The sequence below is a fragment of the Diplotaxodon limnothrissa genome, linkage group LG10, assembly GCF_057381915.1.
Source record: "Diplotaxodon limnothrissa isolate DT_005_m linkage group LG10, D_limnothrissa_male_GT1.1, whole genome shotgun sequence".
Classification (NCBI taxonomy): Eukaryota; Metazoa; Chordata; class Actinopteri; order Cichliformes; family Cichlidae; genus Diplotaxodon; species Diplotaxodon limnothrissa.
The window spans coordinates 35,010,106-35,037,698 of NC_140605.1; the positions used below are offsets into that span (position 1 = coordinate 35,010,106).

At 40.5% G+C, this 27,593-nt stretch overlaps 1 protein-coding gene across 2 annotated transcripts; it reads left to right on the forward strand.

Moving 5' to 3' along the window:
• Positions 1-233: 233 nt before the first annotated feature.
• Positions 234-27,276, forward strand: slco2b1 (solute carrier organic anion transporter family, member 2B1). Of its 2 annotated transcripts, none has more exons than XM_085364754.1 (15): positions 234-532; positions 2,776-2,880; positions 3,906-4,043; positions 4,320-4,482; positions 4,875-5,099; positions 7,011-7,109; positions 12,486-12,616; positions 18,922-19,018; positions 19,244-19,408; positions 19,509-19,698; positions 21,378-21,522; positions 22,558-22,718; positions 23,073-23,137; positions 23,689-23,809; positions 24,209-27,276. In XM_085364754.1, the coding sequence occupies exons 2-15, from the start codon at positions 2,815-2,817 to the stop codon at positions 24,366-24,368; spliced, it is 1,926 nt and encodes a 641-aa protein (XP_085220880.1). In that variant the 5' UTR covers positions 234-532; positions 2,776-2,814; the 3' UTR covers positions 24,369-27,276. The 2 variants fall into 2 exon arrangements, with proteins under 2 accessions (XP_085220880.1, XP_085220879.1); XM_085364753.1 differs by having other exon boundaries at positions 234-459.
• Positions 27,277-27,593: the final 317 nt, after the last annotated feature.

Genomic DNA, 27,593 nt, shown 5'->3' on the forward strand with positions numbered 1-27,593 from the left:
CAGTCCAGGGACTCCAGTTAGCTAACAGACAGCTATCAGCTACAGCCGCTTGTGTCGCCACTTACCTGTCAATACCAGAGGCCACGCCCCTAATAATGCAGACTTTAAATTTTAGAGCAATGTAAACATTTGTGGGAGTCTCTGCTGCCTCTGCTGGACTTTGGAGGAACTGCACCTTTTGTGTTATTTTTTTATTTAGGCTTTTAGTCCTGAAGAGAAGAAATCCCCCCCCCCCCCCCCCCCCCCCCCCACACACACACACACACACACATACACACTAACACACATGGCTTTTTTCACAGACTGTCTTAACACAGAAGGAGGGTTCAAACTCTACCACTCTCCTCGCTCCTGTTGTCTCCTCCTATTCTCAGTGAGTTGGAGGTGTGTTGGCAGCTTGAGTGGAACAGAAAGTCGGAGCTGCAGCAAAGTGAGAGCAGCAGAGAGACGAGCTACACAGTGAGTCTGAGTGTTTTTCTCTGTGGGAGGTTTCAGGCTTTTAGTGGGACAGCTGGGACTTTTCACTAAAGCTGTGAGTACGCGAGTGTGTGTGTGTGTGTGTGTGTGTGTGTGTGTGTGTGTGTGTGTGTGTGTGTGTGTGTGTGTGTGTGAGACAGCTCAGCCGTCGCGTTGCAGGAGTGTAACTTGACTCTTTGTGCTGTTAGTTGGAATAAAGAAATTCGAGCTTGGAGCTGGATTTTTAAGCTGTTTGGTGTGTGACACGGCCTTTACAGTCATGGCGATCACAAGGAGCTAAACATGGTCAGAGACCAGCGTAATGAGCTCCGCAGCCAGGCTCAGTCAGAGGTTTCACAGAGTTCCAATAGCACTAATATTATATTAACAGAAATCATAAAATGTGTTTAAATATTAATTTAAATCTTGATTATAAAGTTAACAATGATGTCATGACCTGCATGGCATTAGTTATTCCCAGGTTTAGTTTGCTCGTTCTTCAGGGACGTGGTGACGATGTGAGGAGCCTGTACACAGAGCCATGAGTGGGCCTGATTGTGTGATAAGCTATCAGTATCCTGGTTACTCATTATCCCATGCTGCTTGTTTCCAAACACTGTGCTTGCTGTCAAACATTTAATCTACTGAAAAAAAGAACTTGTCTTTGACCCGACTTGTAGGACATCTGCTGGAAATCGTTTCCTGACACCTTCAAGGATTTTTCTTCTTTCAGTAGTCCAACAAAAACCAACCAATCCCATTTTAGCAGGCTTTGGTTGGAGAGGCACCGGGTAAACCATCAGCAATCTTCAGATCGAGCATGTTCACGAACAGTGATGAGGAAAACTGGCAACATGGAAGACCTAAAAAACTGGCCAAAGGAAAATGTTTCCTTCATTACAAACATTCAGATTATTCCAACCATCAGGAATCTCACCTCACTCCGTGAAGTCTGTGTGGAGGCAGAGGGTGGAGGTGGTGGTCATCGGTTTTATCTTCAAACATGAAGGTCGTCTGTTTGTGGCTCTGACAGATAAAATCTGTCACAGAATCGGTTGACGTCTAAGATAAGAAGCTACTTCCTGTCTTCTCCACCTCCTTCTACCACAATTTCTCTGTTTCCTGTTGTTGTTGTCTTTGTATTTCAGCCTGATTATGGAAATACGTCACACGGCACAAATCAAATCAAACACATTCTTGTGAATTTTGTTCACATTCAGTTCTGTTTTAGGGGAAAAAAACTCTTTCAAAGAAAAAAAAAGCTTTGACCTTCTTGGTAAACATCAACATTTGTCTTCTGGTCCTTTGCCCTTCGCAATAAAAGCCTCCAACCAGACTCCTCTTCGCCATGATGGCTGTGCCAACATCAGTCAGTCCACCGTACTGGTCCAGGATGAAGTGATGACTTCTTCACAGACATTCATGGTGCCCAGAGGGTGAATGCTAATGTGCCGTCAACTGGTGAATGCAGTTCCTCTGCTTGAAGCGTCCTACGAAACACTGACAGTTTAAGAGCTAGTTGGACAGAAGGCAATGGGAAAACAGCCTTTTCAGGTCATTTTTAATAAAAAATGAAGTTAATTTTGCAAATTCATATTTGTCAACATGAAGAAATATCCAAAGTATGCACTCTGGCTACTAACTGAGCCAATAAGCATTCAGTGCTGATGATAGTGAAAACACTCCGACCAAAGCTTTTATCATTCTTCTTTAAAAATGCTGCAGAAGGTTCAAACAGCGCAAACACATCCAGAGGTCCAGTGCAGGTGAAGCTAGCAGCTACAGCAACCTGTGTCACCATCCACCTGTCCGTCGCAGAGGTGCTGACCTGGCTGCTCTGTGACGCCGTGTCAAATCACCCTCAGAACGATCAACGTTTTACTCAGCAGCTCTATATCCAAACACTCACACGCCCTGTGTGTGTATGTGAGGACCAAAATCTGCATTCTGCTATACTTGTGAGAACCAACAGTCACTTGTGAGGACACACAACCCAGTCCTCACAAATTTGAAGCCTTTAAATGCCTTCAAATTTGTGGTTTTAGTGTCAGGGTTACAATTAGGTTATGATTAGGTTTAGGGTCAGGGGCTAGGGAAAGCATTAGGTCAATGAAGGTCCTCACTAAGATAGCTGAACAGGGTTGTGTGTGTGTGTGTGTGTGTGTGTGTGTGTGTGTGTGTGTGTGTGTGTGTGTGTGTGCACTCAGTACTTCTAGAAGGTAGTGTTTGCTCAGCATGAGTGTGTCGGGCTGTTTGTGCTGGACTTTCTGCTGAATAAAAGCGATGAATGGCAGGTTCACCCATGTTTGTGGTTCACAGGGTCACTCTTCAGTCTCCGTGTGAGTCAACAGCCTCAACATGACCTCTGACCCCAGAAGCCTACGAGTTCCTGCTCGATCCAGGAGTCTCTTCAACAGCATCAAGGTTTGTCTGCAGCGCCACAGCAAAGATAGGATGGAAGGAAAGAAGGAAGGGACTGAGGGAGAAAGGAAGGGAATACAACAAAGGAAAGAAAGAAAAGATGAGTTGAAGGAAATTTGTAACATTTATTGTTTATTTCAAACTTAGAGCTGAAAAAGTGGGAGTGGTGCTCGGGCCTGTCCGGGCTCGTATGAGGCCTGCTGGGTAAAAATGGTGGACTGTAAACAGTTAAAGGCCGATGTTGTGTCAGACAGATGTTCCAGTGGTTAAGGCTTGTCTCTAACAGCTCGTCCCACAAAGATCTGATTTCAGTGTTTAACCCTGGAGAACCCATGGGGTCAAATTTGACCTGGTTTCTCCAGGGTTAAAGTGATGAAGAAGAACGCTCAGCTGCGTTCGTTAGTCTGCTCTCCCAGAGTGTCTGGAAAAACAAATGAAACACAATGACTTGATCACAGGATCACATGGCGCTGTAGCAATGCCTGTGACAGTAAAATCAGAAGTGGGCAAGGTCAGAGGTCAGATCCCTTCAGGCAGCGGAGAGATTTAAAAGCTGGCCTCAGACGCTCGCCTGTCTAAACACTGGAACCTGTGGGACTGAAACTTCACATCCTGAGCTTCATCCTGGAATTGTTCTCCAGTCACATGATCCCAGGACGAGCTCAGGGCAAAGAAAAATACTGTTTCTTGTCTGTACCTTTCACGTTGTGCTGAAATTGAGCCAGAAACAGACTGTTCAGTATGCACGATGGATGTAACCACCCTCAGGTTACTTCCGCACTGTGGGTGGAGCTACAAGTTACCACCTATAGATTCTCAAATGCTAATGTTAGCAGGTGTGGTAACTAGTGTGAAGTAAAGCCAAATAAAATGTCAGAATTTAAGTCGGCAAAGTTGGACTTCGGAGGTTTTAACACAGCCTGTCAGTCTGTTTGCCAGTTTGTTGCCTCGTGTGGATGTAAGGGGAACTGCAGCTTGTGTTAAAATGCGTTTTCTGACTTTCTGTCTTCTTCTTCTTCTGTTTGCAGTTCTTTGTGTTTTGCCACAGTTTGCTGCAGCTGGCCCAGCTTTTGGTGTCGGGCTACATGAAGAGCTCCATCTCCACCATCGAGAGGCGCTATGGCCTATCCAGCCAGAAGTCTGGGCTCCTGGCCTCCTTCAACGAGGTCAGTTCAGCTAGGACTCTGAACTCCTGCTTAATGAATTCATGGCTCTTCAGAAAGTCACAAGTTTGTTTTTGGTTTGAGAATACAGTCCAGTATACGATACAAGATGGCGATAAATGAATGATAATCGGAACGAGGTCTAAGCTTTATGTTTGAGATGTTTTAGTTGTCCTTTTGATGAAAACAAACAAAAACCTCAATATGAACCTGAAGGTGACAGGATTGGAAATCTTTGATGTTAGTCTTACATTACGGATGTTGTGTGTCTGAGTACAGGTGGGAAACACCATCCTCATCATCTTTGTGAGCTTCTTTGGGAGTCGAGTCCATCGGCCACGGTACATCGGCGCTGGAGCTCTGCTCGCTTGCCTGGCCTCTCTGCTGATGGGGGTAACGCACTTCATGAGTGAACCGTACCACTACACGAAGAGCATCATCGGTGAGAACACACACACACACACAAACACACGCACACAAACACACGCACACATCGAACCTCCTGAGTTTTTTGAATGTTCTTTATTTTGTGGAGTAAGTTATCAACTGTCCCTGGTTTACATACTTCCTGGTTAACTGGAGCTCAGCCTTCTCTGACGCTCTGTTACCACAGTAACCTTACAGCAGTTATATTATTGGTCAGATTATTAATGCTCCAACAGCACAAACACAGTTCACAGGTCCAGTTAAGGGACGTTAATTAGCTGATGTGCCAGTAAATTAGAAATAGATTGAGTTCAGACTGAATCTTCTCCCTTTCAATTTTATTTGCAGAGAACGAAATCTGTGTGTTGAATTCAGACAATCTTAAAAGTGTCCCTGTTTTCCAAACAGCCTCCAATGAAAAAAGTGCCAACCTCTGCCAATCAGAAAGCTCAGTCACCACCTCATCCTACAATCAGACCTGCCTGAAACAGGAGACCCCTGCCCAGCAGGGGATCTACCCCATGCTGCTCCTGGGTCAGCTGCTGTTGGGCGTCGGAGCTGTCCCCATCCAGCCCTTTGGCATCTCCTACATCGACGACTACGCAAGCAAAAGGAATTCCCCGCTCTACCTCGGTAGGAAGCAGAGAATGATATTTTAACTCGCAATTTGGTCCCGATGTCACGTTCTGGGAGATTAAGTAGTTTAGAGGTTCAATACACCTGAGATGAAGACGTCAAGAAGTCTCTTGAGGGGGTTTCCTCAAAGTGAAGTCCCAAGTCCATCAGTGTCTCAGTGTCTCATCAGTGTTAGTGCACTGCATTTAACCAACTGTTGCTGATTAGTTTGAAGATTCTTTATTTGTCACATACATACTTATACAAGTACAACATGCAGTGAAATGTATCCTGACACACTCCCCGACTGTGCAAAAGGGGAGAGAAGAACATTATACACATTGAGTACTGCATTTTATGAATGTTTCTCACGTTTTGAGCCTCTGAGCACAGAAAATAACATTTTCTATGACTTAACATCTGTACCAGGTATTTTCCACTAAGGAGTATCCTCCATCTATGAGCTTATACTTTCTGAAGTGTTCAAAAACTTTTTACTTTCAAAGAATTCATAGCTGACAAACTTGAAACTGTTGTTGAAGTACGGATGACTGCAATCTAAGACACAGCTCATATACCAACACTGGTCATAACTGATTGCTGAAATTTGATCTCACAGAAGATCTTGATTGGCTGGTCTGGATGAACACTCTGATAAACGTAATTCCCGCTGAACTGCCAACTGTGATGCAGATCAGGAGGAAAATATTTAAACTCTCTAATTGGCTGGAGTGTTGAGTCTTTGATCCAAAGAAAAAGGGTCCAAACGCACTTCCAGCTTCAAACCATTGTTGGGTTGAATGTTTGAGGCGGAGACAGGACACGAAAAGAATCAGAAGACTTTCCCCAATCGCTGAAACAGATTTCTGGTCTCTGTGGTGGACTTTTTTTTTGAAGAAAGAAAATGAACAATAGGGAAGTTTCCTCTAATTCAAAGACAAAGCCAGAATGACCCAAAGAGACACAACAGTTATTGCTCTTCAGCATGACTGCATTTCTTTTACCACCCACTGTTATATCATAGCTGTGTAACAAATACCTTTGTTCCTCATAACTATCAGGCAAACATTGGCAAGAGTTGTATTTAACAGACTGAAAGCAGATCACTTGAGGCCATGAAAGATTTTCTGCTCAGGTCAACTCACATTACAGAACTTTAACTGGGCGTTATAAAAATATGAGAAGGCGATAACAGCAGAGACCGAGGTCATCAAAGTCCAAGAAGCTCACCTGACCTGTTACAGAACAGTCACTGTGACAACAGACGTGATTGTAGTGCTGCATTGTAGTTACATTAGCCTGCGGCGTCTCTGCTTATACAACAAACCTGTTTTAATTAGGATCCTGGGACCTGCAGGCAGGAAGTCTTTAATAATGATGTGAAATTTCTTCACTATAGCTCCATTGTTGTCCTAATCTCAGCACAAATGCTGCCCTTGCTGCATATTTTGTAGACACGGTGTGATTTCTTCTCCTTTTGCTTTTGTTTTCTGTCACGCTGGTGTAAGGAAAGCTGGGCACGCTCAGATGTTAAAACCTTTTCTTTAAATGTGAGATTGCTTCATACAAGAAATTTGCTGTTTTATCTCATTTTCAAGTTTGTTGAGGCCTCTGAGTGTAAGAAGAACTGCAGGACAGCGACACAGCAGCCACATGCAGCTCTTTGTAACACCTCACAGACCTCGCCGCTGCTTCTTGTTCCATATGTATAATGTTTACTGTTGTAACCTCATAATGAATCTGTCTATGTGATGGTGAGGAGGTAGGAAATGTTTGGTTAGCAGAATCTTTTTTGTGTTTGACGGAGGCGCCTGAAAAAAGCAGGTAAAGTATTCCAAAGTGATGTTTGAGGTGAAAGGTCAGGGTCAACCCGTTGGCCAGCAGGCGTCTCTTTCATCTTCTCAGGGGGTTTTTTATCGTGTCTTCCAGGCATCCTCCTTGCTATGACCTCAATTGGCCCGGCCTTCGGATTCATCACTGGGGCCCTCATGCTACGCTTCTATGTTGACTTTGACAAGGTACCCAAAGGTGAGGAGGCACACTGTGCTAATGCTATACAGCTGTTTAAAGAAAGTTTATCTTACTCATTTTTAAAAGGAAAGGAGGACTTCCTGCATGTGAGCACTCAACATGGTGTTAATAAAAACAGTGTAAAGCTGACTAATGTGGGTCATTTCCTCTAAAATCTTCTACAAAAGATAAAAACCCATAAAATAAATCATATTTAAATGATGCAGTTTGGCAAACAGTGGCTGAGGTCTTCACTGGTGGTGTGAAGTTCTTTAAGACAGCCATGTTCTCGTGACCATCAGGCCGCAGACAGGTTTTGTAACGGATACACACCATAATGACCTGTTTTTGTGTATTTGCTAACTGGAAACGCTGCAGCAGCGCTCAGTCCTCGGGCTGTTTATGCCGTGCCAACATTTCTACAAAAGGGTGGCGGTTTAAAAACAAGTGTTCTAGTTTATCCTGTTTTACTCATGAAAAAGCAATGCTGAAACAAAGAATGATATTTAAAGATTAATATTTGGGTTCAGCACACCGGGAGATTGTCAGTATTTGCACACTTTATGCAGTTACTGCTGTGGAGATACTGAACCCGACTCTGCTGGAGGCATTGGTCTCTTGGAACAATACATTGTTATGTTTTTAACTTATATAACGAAGCATCGTCATTACTGTCGATATTTGGTGCAAATAATAGAAATGAACTGAACTCAAACCTCTGACATCCAACAAATGATCAAGCTGTGAAGCCTTTCGTGAATGAGCATTTCTCATGTTTTGGCGGATTTCCTGCTGCCTCTTCTTTCTTCACACTCAGCCAGACGTAATTGGAGGTGTAAGCTGGTATTTTGTAGCTGAAGTAGTAGATTATTTGCTGTTGAAAGTTTCAGGCTTAGGGCAGATATCCAGATTAGAAATATGTTCAGACAAGGATCTGAGGTGTTTTCAGTGAAACTATTATATTTATTTCATTAAATACTCCACAGTCAGCTCTTTGAACTAGTCATACTAATTATCAGTCACCGGCCCCACTCCTGCTAACCAATTGTGTTTTACTTGCATCTGTTTGAAAGAGTGTAAACACGAAACATTATTTTATTTTATCTGCTAGAATATGCAGAAAATAGTTTTAAACGTTAAAAACATTTCTTCAAGTCAAAGATTGTTATATATGATTTAATTTTTGCTTGATGCATAAAGTTAAAAGATTAAAACTCATAAAACAAGTTTTAAAAACAAACATTTTCATTTGATTCAATGTTATATGATGGATTATGCAGAAACAATAAAATTGGGCTGGAAGGTCTATCGCTTTAATACATATTCAGGGTTCACATATCCTAACCCTAACCCATGTTTTTAAAAAGTAACTAAGTAACAAAGCAACTAATTACTTTTGAAAACTAGTAATGAGAAAAGAAACAGGATTACTTTATGTTTGTGACATTGCATTTCTAAGCTTCTTGCTTTAATGTGTGACCCTAACCTTAAGTGGCTAGCTGGTAATGTGCTGGATGCTAACAGGCTAACTCCCACCATTTCTGGGATCAATAGTTCTGCTACATCTGCTCATATTTCAGGTTTCGTTTCTGATCTAAGTTGAGTGAGAGTTTCGTGACATTCAATCAGGCATTGCAGTCGTTTGACGTCTGCATGATTAATGATGTTACAGTCTCTTTACAGACTTGTTGAAACAATAACTTGCTTGTTTCAACATTCCCAGTGGAATGCGTACATGGGCCAACAGATTGTGAAAGTGAATGTGCCGTCACACAACATGTTTAACAATTTGCATGTTTAGAAAAAATGTAAAATGTTGCATCAATTCTGTGTTTGTAAGTAAAAACATACAGAGGAGAATGTGTGCGAGTGTGTATATCTTATTTTATTTTGTGGGGACCAGGGACAGGATGGGACGTGGAAAATTGAGGGCGCTTTTCTTTTGCTTCATGAATGTATGTTTGAGGTTTAATTTGTGGTGCTAAGGTTGGAGAGTTATGTTTAAGTTTAATTTCCTTGAAAAAAAATAAAACAGCACACACGCAAGTTGAAGCTGTCACCTCGTAATCTGTATTAGGGATCTGTATTCCCTGTATTAGGGATTGACACACTTAAAGGTGTCACTGGTGGTGGTTGGTGGGCTAGTAAATGAAAAGCTTTTTTTGATGTGGTTTGATTTGTAACACAGTTGGCATGTAGGTTTATTGGCTTACACTGAGCCTTCAGGCAACTTAGCGCTGAGTAAGCACTAAATATGTTCAGAGGAGAATTTAAGGACAAATATGTTCAATGAAACAATATTTAAAAAAAAACATTTACTGCACACACTACAAATTGTCCCTGTTTTTCTGTAAAGTTTTGTCAATAAAACACCAAAATCACCAATTATAGATTTTAACCAGCAGTCATGTGCTTCATTAGCAATAAGTATTTTTATCAGCTTAAAAGCTCAACTTTAAATGCGTTTAGGCAGTTTTGATGATACATTCCTCCTTTTTCTTTCACTCATTTAGGATCACACGAGATGTAATAAATAGATATGAAATTAAGGAACCAACAGATTTTTCTGATAACTAAAGTATTTTAACTTTTAATGTTTATCCATCCTTTCTTCTTTAGTTTTACAAAGAGTCAGCTACGCTGTGAAATATCTGGGAAGGTTTTCCAATAATAACAGCTGGATTGACAGTGAGGACAGTAATTGGACAATAGATTAAAATTTGTAAAGCATTGTTTTTGTTTTGGAAACAAAAACATTTGTCTTTGTTTTTCTACAATTAATGGATTTTATTTTGGAATTCTTCTCTTGGTTGCTGTTGCATAAGAGCTGTCACACTCACCTTATTTGAAACCTTCACCACTGGAACCAGTGCTAATGTCAGATAATAGATAAAAGCAGAGCAGTCTTAACATGACAATAACTGCACACTGAGCAGTGTAATGAGGTTAATATAGTAAACAGGTAAAGCAGGTTAAGGTGTCCATTGCAAGATTTTTGGAATGTTGTTGTTGTCAGAGCAGGACCAAGAGAGTTACTCATTCCTGATCTTCAGTAATTACAGCCTTGCAAAGTTCCCACGGAGTTTTTCAATGATCAGGTTCCACTGGGATTAGCCTTCATTGTTTGGCGATTCAAACATGAATGTCACTAAAATCTGCAGAGGTTCTTCATCGTCATGGGTGCAGCCACAAACAGATAGGTAGAACCATTTTCATTGGTGTCCCTCGATAAGCAAAGCCATAACTGGTTTAATAAATCAAGGAAAACAAGTGAACATTTTTAGATGGGCAGTGACGTTTGTTTCAGATTGGCAGCATGTCATTGGTGTACAGTTAAATTAGTGGAAAGTTGTGTTTACAGACTACAGGTTGTGTCTTGATATCTATAAATTTTAGGATGTAGACACAATTACAGCATCCATTTTTTTTCTTTAGTGTGCATTTTGAAACCTCCAATTATACATTTGGCTGATGTTATGTTGGCTGCTGGTTTATATTTGGATAAAAAGTTTATTTCTAGGACTGCTAAGTTCTTCTTGCACCTGCAGACTGCACAAATGCACAGATCCCCTCTAGTAACAAAGAAAAAAAATACTAAGTTCTAAAACTGGTGCTGAGACTTCTGGGATGGTCTCAAGTTCAAGTTCAAGTTCAACTTTATTGTCACTTCAACCATATACAGTTTAAAAATACACAGTGAGGCGAAACAACGTTCCTCCAGGAACCAAGGTGCTACAAGACAAGTTAGTGCAAAAAATAATATATATATATAATATATCTAGTAATAATATTGTGCAAAAGAGCATTTACAGGTTGGTGTGTGCGATGGTTTGGTGGTGTAGGTCAGTGTGTTTGCGCTTGTGTTGGTTAGTCAGTCCAGTCTCAATGTTTTGAGGTATTTGAGTTAAGCTGAGTGATAATGTTAGTGTATGTGTGTGTGTGCGTGTTTATCAGCATTTAAGTGTTAGTACACTTAAATGCAGAGCAGCCATATTATAGCTCAGATAATTAAAAATGCTCCAAAAGGGTCCAAAAGCACAAACATGAGCCAGAGGTTGACGTGAAGGAATCCAATTAGCTGAGGTGAAGATGACCAGGCAGCTAGCATCTAAATTTTCATCAGATTTTGCTTAGAATGTTCACACAGTACTGAATGTCAAGTTACACACGGTGAAAACACTAGAACCAGGGACCTGTAGGTTCTTGCAAGATCGAGTTATGGGAAGCTCACTTTTACCAAGCAAAAGAAAGTCGTTTGTGTTTCATCCAGAACAACCTCTGACAGGGAAGAAGATTTCAGCTTGTACTGTAAAAGCATTCAGTTTTAGTTCTTTGTTAGGAATGACTCCATGACCAACCCTAACTATAAATAACAGCAATGGCTGTCCAAACATGGAACTCCACCAGCGTAGGCTTCATCTGACTTCTGTTTTTTGTGTAAATGACACATCTTTCAAACAAAGGAGGTATGATGACTTGTTGTTATACCATAAAGCGCGTACAGTAGGTTTTTCCCTTAACTGGCTCAGTAAGTCATTTGGGGGGCAGTTGTTTCACCATTTAGGTCCAAGTATGCGTTTAAATTATCGACTGTATATTACAAATGTGAAGGACAAGTTATAAGTCAAACTTGCAGACGTATTTCTATCAGAAGATTCATGAATTTAAGCAAATTCAGTCTTTGTATATTATTACTTTAGGCAGAACTACTGGAGTCAAAAGATTACTTCCACCTGGTTGTATTTCACAACAGAGCAGGCATCACTGAGAACTAATATCACATGATTACTTTGGAGGTATAATGAAAAGGGGGAGCTGCAGTGGAGGTGGGTTGCAAATTGGTTTGGAGTTTAAAGGTTAAAGCAGCGTAAATATTACACCCTATATAAGAATTTTTGGATATGTACTTGGATGAATGATAGGCTTATGGGCTGGCAGTGAATTAACCCTATGTTACATGTATTGATAATTTATTGGCTGATATAAGGCAATAAACAGCTGCAAATAAAATGAAAAAAAAAAAGAGTCGTAGTCTTCGCATGTGGCAACACAGTGGTGCAGTGGTTAGTTCTGTTGCCTAACAGCAAGTTTGACTCACCATCTGGCCTCTCTGTGTTAAGTTTGCGTGGGTTCTCTCCGGGTACTCCCGCTTCCTCCCACAGTCCAAAGACATGCATGTAGTGGGGTTAGGTTAATTGATTATTCTAAATTGCCCATAGGCATGAATGTTAGTGCGAATGGTTATCTGTCTCTCTGTGTTAGCCCTGCGACAGACTGGCGACCTGTCCAGGCTTTACCTCGCCTCTTGGCCCCCCTGACCCTGATAAGTGGAAGACAATGGATGGATGGATTCTTTGCATGGATTTCATGATTTGTGTTCTCTTCTGTTTCCAGAGGAGATTGAGTTGGACACTAAAGACCTGCGCTGGGTGGGAGCATGGTGGCTTGGCTTCCTGGTAGCCTCGTGCCTCCTCTTTCTCACTGCACTACCTTACCTCTTCTTCCCCAGAAACATGCCCAAAGAGGTGAGTCAGTCCTATCTAATACAGAAGAGTTGTTGTTGGTGTAATTGAACTTACATGTAGAGAAAATGTTCATGGGCATAGTCAGCATCCGTTATGGGCCTTAATATCCCAGATCACGTTATTTGTAACATTTAATCCAGCACCACTCAAGGGCTAATGCTTGAAGCACATCAGATGCATTGACTTTGTTTTTCTTTACACACCTATAATTGCCTCGCCCTAGCTTAGTGATTAATCCAGACAGATCCAAGATATGCGCATGTGTAGCAGGTGTAACTGAAGATAATTACAGGGGGCTCACAGTGACTCATGTTCTCTGACAGGTTGATGAACTCTATTCTAGGGAAGAAAAACAGTTGAGTAGAGCGTAAATAGCAAAACTGTAAAACTTGTACATTTGTTCCACCAACAAAATAGATATCAATCTGATTAATCATTAATACACCTGACAGGTCTTTCATAGAACTTTTCTGCTGGAGAGTGGCTTTTCAAGTGAACATTTTATTAAATATTTCATAATGTTTTATCTGTAGTTAATATCGGATTGCATTTATACAGAGCTTTTCTAGGCACCCAAAGCGCTTTACAATTCTACTATTCATTCACACACTAGTGCAAGCAAACCACAGTTGTAGCCACAGCTGCCCTGTGACTGACAGAAGCGAGGCTGTCATATCGCACCATCGGCCCCTCTGGCCAACACCAGTAGGCGGTAGATGGAGTGTCTTGCCCAAGGACAAAACGACCAGGACAGAGAGAGCTGGGGGATCAAACCGGCAACCTTCTGGTTACAGATGAGCTTCCCAACCCCCTGAACCACGGTCGCCCCAGTTGTCTGTGGCTTTCCATCTTTCGCCAGCTATACACCAGTAGCTAATCTTTCTATTGGTACTTAAATGCATTGTTCTTTATCTTCTATTTTGGTTATTTTGCCAGCTCCTCTCTATATACTTGAATTTTTTTGAATTATGTTTCATGATGAGTGGTATTCAGCTTCTACGTGTGGCAAAGCTATGTTTGGCAGCCTGACATGTGGTACCAGGTCACAGATTTAAATAGCCAGACTGGCTTCCGGCCCTCACCTCGAGTCATGACTGAAAGACCAATGTAGTGAATAAAACCAACCAAAATAGGTTCCTTTCTCAGGTGGGCTGGGCTTAGCTTCAAAGCTTGGTGAGGAGTTCGAAGATGGTAAATGGCCTGTATTTATATAGCGCTTTACTAGTCCCTAAGGACCCCAAAGCGCTTTACATATCCAGTCATCCACCCATTCACACACACATTCACACACTGGTGATGGCAGCTACATTGTAGCCACAGCCACCCTGGGGCGCACTGACAGAGGCGAGGCTGCCGGACACTGGCGCCACCGGGCCCTCTGACCACCACCAGTAGGCAACGGGTGAAGTGTCTTGCCCAAGGACACAACGACCGAGAGCCCCAAGCCGGGGCTCAAACCGGCAACCTTCCGATTACAAGGCGAACTCCCAACTCTTGAGCCACGATCGGCCGAACATTTGGAATCACTGCTTAGCTGTGACTGACTTTTAACAAGAAGACAATGAATGGATCTTTAAAGACCTTTTATAATTGCTTTTTTTCCAGTGGGAAAGTTGTAAAACTTTTATTTTACGATAGTTTATCAGACCACCCGAGAGCTGCTATTGTTATCTAAATGATGAATATGAATTTTAGTTTAAATAATCTGCACAGATGTGGGATGAAGTTTTCTACACAGGGATAGAGGAGGAGATCTGTCTTCTCTCCTCACAGCAAACACAAGCACCACTGAAGGAAGGAGTGAAGGTTGATAATCAAAACTAGGAAATGAAATGGCTTGTAGCCAATATATCACAGTACTTTTCATCAATTCAAGAAGCCCTTTGTGGTTTCTTCGCTCAAACATCTTAATGGCAGCAGCCAAAATCAAGTGATTATCTTAATTATCTCGATGCGATAATGATCAACTGAAGCCGACCTGCAATCCAAAGAGGTTTTAATGGTCGTCATTATAGGGAGTAAGTATGTATGTGTGTGTGTGTGTGTGGGGGGGGGGGGGGGTGTACTTTGTTTGTTTGTCAGAAACTGCATGAGGTAAATGAGTCGTTTAGTTAAAAATATCTGTAATTGCAATGCAGCAAAATACAGCTGTCACTAACTAAAGAAAGCAAAAAGCTCACAATGCTGTTATTATGTTTTATGATAGAGAAACTTTCTGCTTCTAAACCACAGGAACACAAAATGACAGGATAAGATGAGGCTTTGTTGGTGAAGCTGAACTTATTTCACTTCAACCAGTGCAAACGTGAAACTGCTTTTGTGTGTTTTGGCTCAGTCCCAACACAAAAGAGAAAGTTCAGCTTCTGCACATGTTTTATCAATTAAATGAGACAAACTATCCAATTGCCCAACAGAGTTTCTTGGAATAAGACTCCCTGAGCATGCTGCCAAACATCAGTGCTCGACCAAATGTTTGCCTGAAAGCCTCCCAGTCACATTTTTTAGCCTGTTTTCATTCCATCAGGTCAGAGGTATTTGCTGAGATCTACCATCTGAAATGTTAGCTCTAACCGTTCAGGGTTGGACTCATTAAAAGTGAGTTTCTGAGCGGACAAAAATAGAGCCATGTCATTTGAAATCTGGCTACGTTGATGTGAATGGATTTCAAACCGTAAGTTATCTAATGTTGGATGGTTTCTTTTGTTTTGCTTTGTTTTTGTTGATGGGGAAAAGGACTTTTTTCCATTTGGCAGTTTAGACTCAGAGGGGATCTGTGGTTTATCCGAAGCTAAAAGACTGGTCTTTTGAAATTTGAGCAATTTAGTTAGAGTGAACTCATTTCACAAATAAGGTAAAGAGGGGAAAATGCAGTCAACAAGAAATCATGTGAATTTCATAAGAAACAGAAACAAAATCAAGCCTTGAAGATTGATCCAACCAGGTTTTGCTGATGACTGATGAACTCTGTCTGTATGAAGCTGGTGAAAAAAATGATTGATTCATTGTTATTGCTACACACAGTGCTAATGCTGTACTCTCAGAGCTGTGAGAAAAAAGGAAAAAAGGAAAGCAGACTAGTCAGCAGAGATGGGCAGCAACGTGTTACTTGTAACTAATTAGATTACCGTTACTTTCCCGTAGGAACGCTGCGTTACTGCGTTACTAAAACCGTGATTTTTTGCGAGAATGTCTCACGACAGTGACGTAAGCGAGTGCGCCGTTAGTGACAACAGCTGTCTGCAGATCAACAATGGATCACATATCGATTGTAGGAGAGAGTATGAGCGTGCAGCGTTTAAAGCGTGGAAGTACTGACCTTACTTTGAGTTTGATTCCATAAAAAGTGACAAAAAAATTAGTGTCCGCTGTGCGTGGGAAGAAAACTTCTTTTTACAGCGAAAAAACCCCTAAACATCCGAGCAAGCACCGAGTGCGCAACGACGTAATGGGAAACTCACAGAGACACTGCCGTATCCTTCCACTGACCGCTGCACACCTGCACCAGGGTAAACCTCTGCCTACCGCAGTCCTGCTTTACAGGTGAAAATAGAGCAACAGGACCGTTAGTCTTTGACTTTATTCATGTGTGTGTTATTTATTATTATTAGGGTTAGGGTTATTTATTCTGTGTTTTACTTGCATCTATTTGAAAGACAAAAAAAAATAATTTTATTTTATGTGCTGGAATGTGCAGAAAATAGGTTTAAATGTTAAACTCATTTATTCAACTCAGAGAATGTTGCATATAATTACATTTTTGCTTGATGCATAAAGTTAAAAGATTAAAACTAATAAAACAAGTTAAAAAAAGAGACTTTTCCATTTGATTATATTTTGTATGATGGATTATGTAGAAAAAGTAGAGTTGGGCTGAAAGATATATCGCTTTATCACCTGTTCAGGTTGTAAATCGTGTTTTTAAAAAGTAACTAAGTAACTAAGTAACTAAGTAATTAATTACTTTTGAAAATAAGTAATCAGTAAAGTAACGGGATTACTTTTTTGTGGAAGTAATCAGTAATTAGTTACTGATTACTTTTTTCAAGTAACTTGACCAACACTGCTAGTCAGTCTGGGAAAAGAAGGGATCTGGACATTTCCAGTCCAGGATGTTTTGGTAGAAAGATAAATGATGAATTAAAAATAACTTTTTGGGCTAAATTCTGAGATTTTAATTATTTCAATTATTGAATTAAAAAAATTTTCTTAGCTGTTGAAAGTTGATCTACTGACAAACTGCCTGTCTGTAGAAAGGCAAAGGCAGTTGGACTGATAGGTCAGGAGTTCATCCAACTGCAGGAAAATCAAACAGATCAAGCTGGTTTGAGATGACCTGGACTGTCCAAGAATGCAGAACAAAGCAAAATATCTAACAAATTGAAACAAAATCTGTATGTTTTATATATAGAGACATTAAATTTCAGTCCATTAGAAAAATACACCCAACAGTACCGTACATTTCCTGCTGCTCATGCTACCTAAACCTTACATAGAAGTGGTCAGGCAAGAGACTCTTCTGAGATAGCAAATCAGATCACTCTAAAACTGAAGATGTAATAACTGTGTTAATGTCAGCAGGGTGTTTTATGAAAACTTCAAGTTGATGCCTTGGAAGTTTTCCACTGTTAGACTTGCATCACATAATATTTAAAAAGACCTCCTGGACCTTCCTTAGAACAGTTGCATAAGTAGCCACTAAAGACGAACTAACAAAGTCCACATGCTGCAGGAATGAGGGTAATATCCACAAACTAACAGCTGGTAACCAATCTGTCAAACCTAAGATACAGATTACTGTCTATAGATTAAAGCAGGGATCTGTCCATCAGATCCAAGGTAAGAACCATAAACCAGCCAAAACAGACCAATCAGAATAGTTTTGACTATACAGCAGGAAACTTTTCTATCTTCACAGCTGCTTTAAGTAAATTTTCATTTTTAGACGTCACACTGCGCACTGCTGCATCCTAATCTTGTCCCCACATAAGAAAGCATTTTTTAATCTTTAAAGGGTTAAATGATGAAACTTATTTCAGTTTTGTGATGGAGTCTTTCTCACATATTTCATTGTTTAATTATGTTATTGTTAATGAAACGTAACTCTCTGTAGCACAACTCTGACTAGATTTTAAACTGAAAGTATTTCCGTGCTTAAATAAAACCTTTGCACTTAGTGGACATCCGTGAGCTCTGTGAGATAAATCACTGTTGAGCAACAGTCTGGAACAGACTCGGTCATTTGTTTGAAAAGCTGCAGCAGTGAAAGGCTTTTGTGACGACTCCATGAACTGAACCAGGTTTCTCTGCTGAGTTTGGTGAAGAATTACTGACTAAACTGGCCAATAATTACTCACATGTATCACATGTATGTATATATGTATATATATACTGTATATATATTGTGTGTGTGTTATGGCCTACTATCTTCACCTCATTACTTAGCTGGAGGGAGCTGGAAGCTCAGCCCTGACCCAGATATTTTGGACAGTATCCAGTTTGGATCCTTCCCGCCCACACAAAGACATTTGTGAAGTTGAGAAGAGTATTTAAGCTTTCCGATTTTATCCAAACAAGGTTCTTGGTGAATAAAACATTTTGTAGCAAATTTGTGTGGCAAAAAGACTCGCAACAGTTTTTCTTTCTTACCTGTGCAGCATGTGCTTCACAGACTGCACAGCTGCACTTTCACTTCTTGTTTTTGAACAGTGTGCTATGCTCAGCACTGTGCAGGAATAAACACATGCAATGATAATACTGCTGCTAATCTGACAACTTGAACATTAACACACCCATGAGTCATTGTGCTCTCTGACACAAAACCGTCTGCAGTCTAACAGACTGGAGGGAACAACTAACTACTAAATCACACTGGTCCAGGTTTAGGGTCCGTCACATTGTAAAATGACCACCACAGGGTCAATAAATAGTATCAGTCACAGCTGGTTAGGCAGTAATGGTACATTTTCAAAGTACACATCACCCTACTGTTGCTCCACTATCCAGTCCTGGCCTGTGGTTACAGTGGGAATGTAGATTTATCTCAAGGTTCAAACGCCTTCTTTATCTGCCACAGGGTAAAATAGTCTCCATTCCAAAAACCGTTCTTCAAATAATCTTGGCATTTGTCAAGATTTTAGATTAAATAATTCATGCCTGCGAGTAACTCGCATTTCCCAGGAACCAGCCAGGAAACATTTATCCAAAGCCTCAGACAGATTCATGAATGTAAACTTCCATTTACTGGTTTCACATCTCACAGTGGAAAAACAAGGCTGCCATGTGATATTCTTTCCATATTTGTGCAGGAAGATCCAGAAGACATTGACCCCGAACCAGAAAGTAAGGAGCAGCAGCAGCAGACAGACACACGACAGGAACCTACCCTCATTCAGTTCCTCAAAAGTAAGAGTCCTTTTTCCACTTCTGTTTCCTGTCCAGCTGAGGTGACTGAAGGGTGTCAACCAATTTAAAAGAGGTCAACAGCAGCAAGGGCTACTTCATCCAGCTGCATCATCCAGCATTTTATGCTCTTTAGTCTATGTACCTATTAGTCTAAATGCTATTTTTTGTCCATTAGAAACTTAGTAATGCATATTAATCCTCAGTCATACTGTACACCTCCCTCAGGTTTTCCTAAAATCGCTCTGCGAACGCTGCGAAATCCCATCTACCTGCTGGTGGTTCTGGCTCTGGTGAACTTGTCAGCTCTGCTGTCCGGCCTCGCCACCTTTATGGCCAAGTTCATTGAGAAACAGTTCAGCCAGAGTGCCTCTTTCTCCACCATGATGATAGGTGAGAGGACCTGAATAGTGCCATGAAAGTCGTTACAGCGGAATCAAGCTGTGGACATAAAAATGAAGCTTCTGTTTTCTGAATTATTGATTTCTCGCAGGAGGAGTCGGGATCCCAATGGCGGTACTGGGGACCGTCCTGGGTGGAGCTCTGATGCGACGGTTCAATCTTTCAGTCAATGGCGCCAGCAAATTGTGCACAATAGCCATCCTTCTCTGCATTCTGACTGCCCTACCAATGCTGTTCCTCGGCTGTCCCACACAGAACATTGCTGGGGTCTCTAACAACAGGTACTTGTCCCGTTACCATGTAAATCCATGATTTATATTTTTTATTGTAAATTCACCTTAACAGGGGACTAAGTGTACCATAGATGGCAAACAAATGTTCTCACTTGTTTATTATAATATCACAAACTCGTGAAAACTCGAACTAATAAAACAAAATTACTGATTAAATAAAACAACTAAGTTGCCCAAAAACTCTTAATACACCAAAGAAACACATGACAAGCAACAGGGGGGGTAAAGGGTGAGAGACAGCCAGTGTAGACAGCACATCCGGGCCTGCAGCCTGTGCGCTGGTCTCCTTGATCCACCGTCAGCATTGGAAGGGAATAAGCGTCGAAGGCGTTTGGGAAGGGAGGGGGGATGAGTGTGTGCATATCAGTGTATATGTGTGTGTGTGCGTGTCCAGAGTTCAGCTGAGACAGTGTCCTTCGTCCTGCCAGGCTAAGTAAACAGTCTTCCAGCCAACCCAGGTGGCCTTGCATGAAATGGGAAGAACAGTCTAAACACAGTCGTTATCAGGGTGTTTTTGTTCGGCTCCAGCCTTGAGACCGCAGCTGGCGCCGAGAGGGTATCCGCATGAAGTGATGGTCCTTTTTACTTTAGTGCGAACAACTCATATGAATTTCAAAGCAGTTCTACAGTCCAACACTGGTCTCTCAATCTCCCGTTGGAGAGCCGCGAGCTTCGCCATGATGTTATCAAACTTACGCTCCGTGATGTTGTCATTCTTTTTGCTCAAAGAGCAGGTTCTGAGAACTCACGACCGCAGTGCACTCCCCCAAGATGTGATCGAATTTGCGCTCAAAGGTGTTGTTCGAGCTAGACCCTCCAGATGTAATCCAGTTTTTCACTCAGTGGTCTTGTTCTGAGTGTTCACGGCAGCCGTAAGCCTCTCCAAGATCTTCTCCGTGCTGACTCAATGAGCCCATTTTGAGAAACTCACGCCTCATCCCATCGTTTCAATCCCAGCGGGCAGCCTTGTGGGGGTTTGAACAGCCGGTTCCGCTTCCTTAATTCTTCGATAAGTCAGGGCCAAGCCAGCTCCGATCAGCCAGAACCCTGTTATCATGGTTCCGAATAGGTAGATATCTTCAGCACTCAGGCTCACCCAAGCCCAGACTTCTCGTTGACAAGGGGTGTCAATTGCATTCAGAGACCAGTTGATCAAATCCATAATTCCTCTTTTAGGTTTTAGAGAGCAGACTGTGAGAGAGTGTTCCAGAGAAAAGTAAAAACACAAGACAAGACAAGGACATAAGAAGCTAAGCAGGGAAGATAAGGGAGAGGAGAAAAGTGCGACCGCCTTCGTCAAGAGCAAGAGCAGAAACCCCATACGCTTATTTATATAGTTTCAGGGAAAGGATACCACTGATCAACCATCGGTTAAATGGTTCATTTGACCACTGGTGGCAACCAATTTTACCTTTGGCACCAGTTTACTTCACTGCTGTAACTGCTACAGTGCAAAAGGCATGATTTACAGGTTCCTTTCTTTTGTTGGTGATGAGACCTTTGTGTAACTGATACTTAGTAAAGCCTTTGACATCTCATTTTGATAAAAATCCAGATGAACTTGATAAAATGATTCAGAATATATGTTAATAATACTTATTGTAGGCATCTACAGCTTCTTTATTCACCTTTAAAATGTTAATAAAAATGTGTGTTCGTATTTTCAGCTATGATTTGTTGCAGTGCAGTTCTAACTGTCACTGTTCTGAGGAGGCGTTTAACCCGGTCTGTGGTTCAGACGGCATGGAGTTCAGGTCTCCTTGCCATGCTGGCTGTCAATCTGTAGAAACAGACAACTTCAGCAAAGTCGTGGTAAGACTCAGTTAATCATCTTTCCAGAAATTTTTTCCTGTGAACCGATCTGTTATCTCACATTGTGACTAAGGCTCAGCTCTGTTTGCTATTCAAATTTAAATTCAAGTGGTGTGTAGTCACAAGGAACTGGCATGCTTTCTGTGGTGGTTTGCTGCCAGTTCCCATTTCATTTGTTTGTGCTCTTAGGAAATCAGTGACATCACATTCCTTGAGAATATGAGGCATTGAGACGTGGAGGCGGCAGAAACATTTCGTTTTCTCTTTCAGTCTTAGATATACGCTGGCTTTATTTCAGACTCTTACACACACACCATCATCTTGTTGATATTTGTGTAGCCTGAACATTCTGTGGAAAAGGCCCTGAAAGAAAACAGACCACAATAAACTGCACTGAGAAGCAAATTTAGCTGCCAGTTTATCATTATTATTATTTCATTTGTATCCTTGAGTTTTAATAGCTTACAGCTGTTCCAAGGTGGTCTCACTATTACAGATGTTAAGCTTAAATTCAGTGTGTGCTGCCAGAAAGGATTAGGGGCCCACTCGGGGTGGTATCTTTAGGAGTGTCATGTGTTTGTGTCACTGCGATGGTATGAGTGTCCCACTTTTCATTTTACCAGTCTGTCTGTGGATTTACCTATGAAAGTGAAAGTAAAAATACTGGTTTTAAAGAATCTAAATTGGGACCTTGAGTAATTGGCCAGATGTGCAAGAAATTCTACATCCAGATGTTGCAGAACTCTCCCAAACCTCTCCCACTGTAGGAACATTTTTTTGTAGGTTTGACGGACCCTAATGGTCTAACAACCGTTGACTTCCCATGATTTTGTGAACTCAGTTATTCACTGACAGAATGAATCAATTTCTAATCCAAGCACCGTTTCTGACTTTATGATGAAACTGGCACCGGCAATAGACCGACTTCATTATTTAAGAATTACTTTGTACAAGAGAGGAAATAAAATGCAAACAGGTTTACTTAAAAAAAAAGCTGTACAAATAACAGATCTATTTGCATGTGCGTTTCTGTAGAAATACACTGAGTGCCGGTGTGTCGGTGGTCTCAGCTTCGCCTTACCTCGGAGCTGTGGCAGTGGGTGTGAGCATCTCCTCCTACCCTTCGTGATTCTGCTGGGTCTCACTGCCTTCATCGCCGCCTTTTCCCAGACACCATCATGCATGATGATACTCAGGTATGGAAAAGATAATATAATGTCAAATAATGGGGAATGCTTAAGTCGGAGTCTTTTCATTAGCAACAGTTTTAAGTAATTTAAAGGAAGGACACCAAAACAAAAGTTTTATGAAAAAAAAAGAAAAACTTGTAAAGCTGCCTTTCATTCCCTACAGAGTCACATGACAAATTGTTGTTGTTTTAACACAATCTTTAGCCTTTAGACAAATATTTTCACATTCCAGTCAGGTACTACTTTCTTTTCTAAACATGTGAAGAATCTAGAGATTTCTCTGCAGATTGCCTACTCCATTAAATAACAGCTACTGGAAGCCTGTTTTTCGTTATCATGAATGTGATGTCTCTGCTGCAGGGAGGTACCTCCAGAGGATAAGTCTTTCGCAGTGGGAGTTCAGTACATGCTGTTCAGAGTCCTCGGTAAGTCATCACATACGTTCTCCAGTGACACGAGGTCTGTGTTTAAACTCAAAGACCTGCTGAAGGCATTTTCTTTGATGCTTATATGCTTAGATGCAGTTTCATACACTGGTTTCTGGCAATGTTAAGAATCAGTTTTACCATCTTATTTATTTTTTATTTTTTGGAGCCAGATATGATTATATTTGCACAAGACAGCAGTGCAAAGAAACATTCAGATAAAAATCCTCAAACTTCAGCCACCAAAACTAGTGCTGAGACCTACTGGACAAGCTCTTCGTACAATTACCACAGTGGCCATTTTACTGGTCAGATAAATTAAAAACGGCTCCAACAGCACAAACATGGTCACGGACTCCAGTTAGCCAAAGTGAAGCCAAGCAGACAGCTAACAGCTACAGCCACCTGTGTCACCATCCACCAGTCATAGAGGCTGCACTGTTTACTTTTTGACATAAATAAATCCAAATGAATGAATTATTTAAAAAATAATAATAATTTGGGGCCAAAATTATGATTTTAACTGAGTATTCATCTTGGTCTATTTACAGCATTCATGCCCGGTCCAGTGTTGTACGGCAGTGTCATCGACACCACCTGCATCTTATGGGGCAAGAAATGTGGCAAGCAGACGTCCTGTCAATACTACAACTTAGAGCGCTTCAGAAGCAGGTAAAAGGAACATTTAAAGATACTAACAAAATACAAAAAGTGGTCATTAAGTTTATTTGACTATTGAAATGAATGCAGCAATCATTCCTTCTCATAGTAGGAAAGATTAAATTGTCATTTATATAAATATTGTGATGCATTTTGTGAGACAGGCTGTAAATTCTTTTTAAAAGAGTAAAACAATTTCATAATCCTTATAAAAACAACAACTGAAATGAACACATTTTCTGCAGTTATAAAGGCTAAAAATTTCACTGCCAGCACAGAATCACACTTTTCTCATTCTCAGTAGAGATTTCTTGCTTTGTAAAGCGTTCTGTCATCTGATTGCATCCCGGACTAGCCCCCAACCATAAAAACAACCATAAAAAAACCATAACCACCTGTTTGTGTATTCAGGTTTCTAGGGCTGCAGGTGGTCTTTGTGTGTGGAGGGTTGCTCTGCTACCTGCTGACAATCGTCGTCCTGCGGAAAAGAGACAGGTATCAGGAAAGTGATTACCAGATGGTGAATCAGAAAATATCAGAGAATGGCAAAGAAAAAGAACTGATAACATGAAGTGGATTCTGAGAAAACACTTTTCACTGAGACTGCATAGGTAGCTTTTTTCTATGCTGGTTGAAAGGACACTGCCACTAAGCAGTGAATTACTCGGTGTGGTGGATGCTTCACTTATAACGGAGCAATGTGCTTGCATTATAAGGCAAAAATAATTTTTTTATCACTGTTTTGTTTATACATCATGGCTAACATTTCAGAATGGTTTTCTTGTTTTTAGATAGAACTTCTTAATGTGACTGACAGTGTATACTTATGTAAAGTTTCACTTACGATGTTTAGTTTTTGGCCATTGAGCAGTATATCAGTCCCAAACTGCGTGCCAAAACTAATAACCTGAGTAACACGGGACTCTGTTTTTCAAGATTTTTTTTTATTTGTCTTTGATGAAGTCATAAACTACATAAAAAGGTCGCCCTAACTACTGTGACGTCACCCCTGACATTTTGACTATCCAACTTTAGTGTTTTGGCCTCCCCCTTGTTGGGTTTTTGTAGCCAGAAGTGAGGATGCACATAATATATGCAATCATATACTTAAGCACATCCATATATATAGGTAAATGATCAAAATATAATGTTTTCTTGCTATAGAAATTTAATTAAAGTAACACTTGCCTGGCATGAAAATAAGGAAAAAATATCACGTTATAGGGAGACACATGAGTTGCCATTGGCAACATGTAACAATATGTTTAGCACTACACTGTGGGACACCACTGTACCAAATTCCACTCCTTCTGCATGTATAATATTTCCTGTTTTGAGATGACTTATCTAATCAAACCCATAAATCTTTACCAATATGTCAAAGAACTGTTAGTTCCAAGCAGAAATTTTCCATGTTAGCATAAGGTCAGACAGGAAGCTCATAATTTGTAGTTTTAGATATAGCAAGACTGCAGTGCGGAATGAAGATCATCTGGATTTAGTCAGCGTCCTTTCACTAAGAGAAAGAGAATGTTCACGTTAATGTTCACATTAACGTGAACATCAGTTTCCAGTTTCTTCACACATGTCACTGCTTAACAAACACTTAGCGAGTAGCTGCAGAGTGTTTGCAAACAAGTCGGCACCTTTCATAGAAATTTCATACAACCCTTGCTACTGCAACGAACGTTTTACTACAGCACACTACACCTGTTTGTGAAAAATTTCACTGACTGCTAGCAAACTCCAGCAATGAATCACAGCCAAACGGTGGTTGCCAGGCAGTTGCCAAGCAGTCTTTAGGCCTGTGGGGCTGGGGTGAAGTAAGTTACTGACACCCTCAGGTGCTGCTTAAAAATACTCACATTGTAAAAGTAGACCTTTGCAGTATATGTGCACCTGCCTGATATACAAAAAATTGTCTCGCAAACACATGCTTTATTTAACCATTAAGAACACAGCCTTGGTTAAAATAGTGGCTTACAAAAAGCAAAGGCATAACAAGGAAAATTAAACATTAAAAGCACAGCAGACTTCCAAAGACATGTTATAGACCCACTGGTAAAATGGTGCCTCTGGTGGTGGAAGGCTTAGTTACATTTTTTAGATGCAATTATCAAAAGTACCTGTACCTGTAAACTCTCTAATAATGAGATCAGTGTACTCACAGTGATCCCTGTGACTCTAATGCTCAGGCTGTACACTGCTCTAAATACTCACTTTATTACAGTTTTTTCTACTCTTGGATCTGTGTGACATCGCCATTAGGCGATATCCCTAACATGGTCATCTCAGGCACTTAAGCTCCGCCTACCTGCTAGTCAAACTTTCTGTTTACAAGGAGCAGTTGAAGCTGTCTTAAAGGGGGAGGAGCTAAAACAGCTCAGTAAGGTGGCTGCACGACAACCGAGTATGAGACAACGAAAGTTTATTTTGAACTGTGAATCGTGCACACAATTGGAATACAGTTGTTACCTCTGACAGATCAATGTGATTGTGGTCTTAAAGATAATACATCTGCAAAAGCATCACTATAGGAACAAGTTTCAGGTGTGAAAAATGTGGTCATTATATCATTTCCTGTACATCAGTTAAATTACATCCAGCACAGATTCCTTTAAATCTCATGTTCACTTTTACTTTCACATTTAAATGTGTCAAAAGAATTCTTATTTCAACATCACACTAATGAGGAAGCCAACAGCTTTCATCACTGAATATTTTTAGTGTACCATCATTTTCACTGGAAATGAAATAAAAGAGAAACATCCCTGTGTACAGTGAATGTATTTATGCTGTGATCTTGAAGAGAGAAAGCAGCTAGGCCAGCTTGTTTCAGACAGAGGGTGGACTGAGGGCTGAACCAGAGCCCAGGATGAGGTAAATAACAATTATTGCCAACTGTGAACCATGCAATGCTACTCTAGTGGAGCTCAAGAAAAAAAATATGGAGCTATATTGAGCAGAAAAGGTTTTCTATATGGGGGAACTACAACTTTACCAGAACACTGTGACAGGATTCTGGAGTCACGAAAAGACTTCAAAGAGATTAAAGAAGGGAAACTAAAAAAGAGAGAAGGATGGCAAACAAACAGAAAGTACAAAAAGGCACCACAACACTCTTTTTATATGAAAATGTGAATTCATGAACTTAATTCTTCCGGCACAAACAGATCCCGTGGACATTTTCCGAGTTTGGATGAATTTAATCCAGCGAGATGTCTTCAGTGTTTTGTCACTTTTTTATAAACTGTTTTCTACAAGTTTGATAAAATTATATTGTGCTGAATGTTTAAGTGTTAGTATGATAACCTTTCATACTCGAAACGCTGTTCTGTAAATATTTATATCCAATTGAACAGTGAATAAAGGACACCAGCTTTATAAAAAATATATGAAATATATAACATTTTAGAATAAAGTGGAGCAGTATCACTAAAGCACTAATCGAAATGTGATGGACAACATATCATAAAATATCATCAAAATTCATAATTTTTTTTGTATGTTTTTAAATAAAACTAATTGACACATTTAATGTTGAAGTGTGTTTATTGTGTTTATTTTTCCACATGTGATTTGTGCACATGTGTACATTGTTTACTGCTTTTTGTGTAAAAGATAAATTGGCAAATAAAAAGCAACTCGGTTTTTCTGAGCATTTACTTTTGATTTGTTTTTGTTTCTTCCATTTTTAAATCCACTTTAAAGTTTCAAAATTTATTGATTTTTTTGTTTTTAATGTCCTAACACCTTGGGGATTTTTTATGTAGCTCGTTTGTTAGAAATATTTGTG

What these genes read in the sequence shown, in the direction of transcription:
- slco2b1 (XM_085364754.1), top strand. Translation starts at nt 2,815, where the DNA reads ATGACCTCTGACCCCAGAAGCCTACGAGTTCCTGCTCGATCCAGGAGT. An exon ending in GCTGGGGTCTCTAACAACAG is followed by an intron (nt 19,699 to 21,377) that starts GTACTTGTCCCG and finishes TCGTATTTTCAG; the next exon opens with CTATGATTTGTTGCAGTGCA. An exon ending in TCATGCATGATGATACTCAG is followed by an intron (nt 22,719 to 23,072) that starts GTATGGAAAAGA and finishes TCTCTGCTGCAG; the next exon opens with GGAGGTACCTCCAGAGGATA.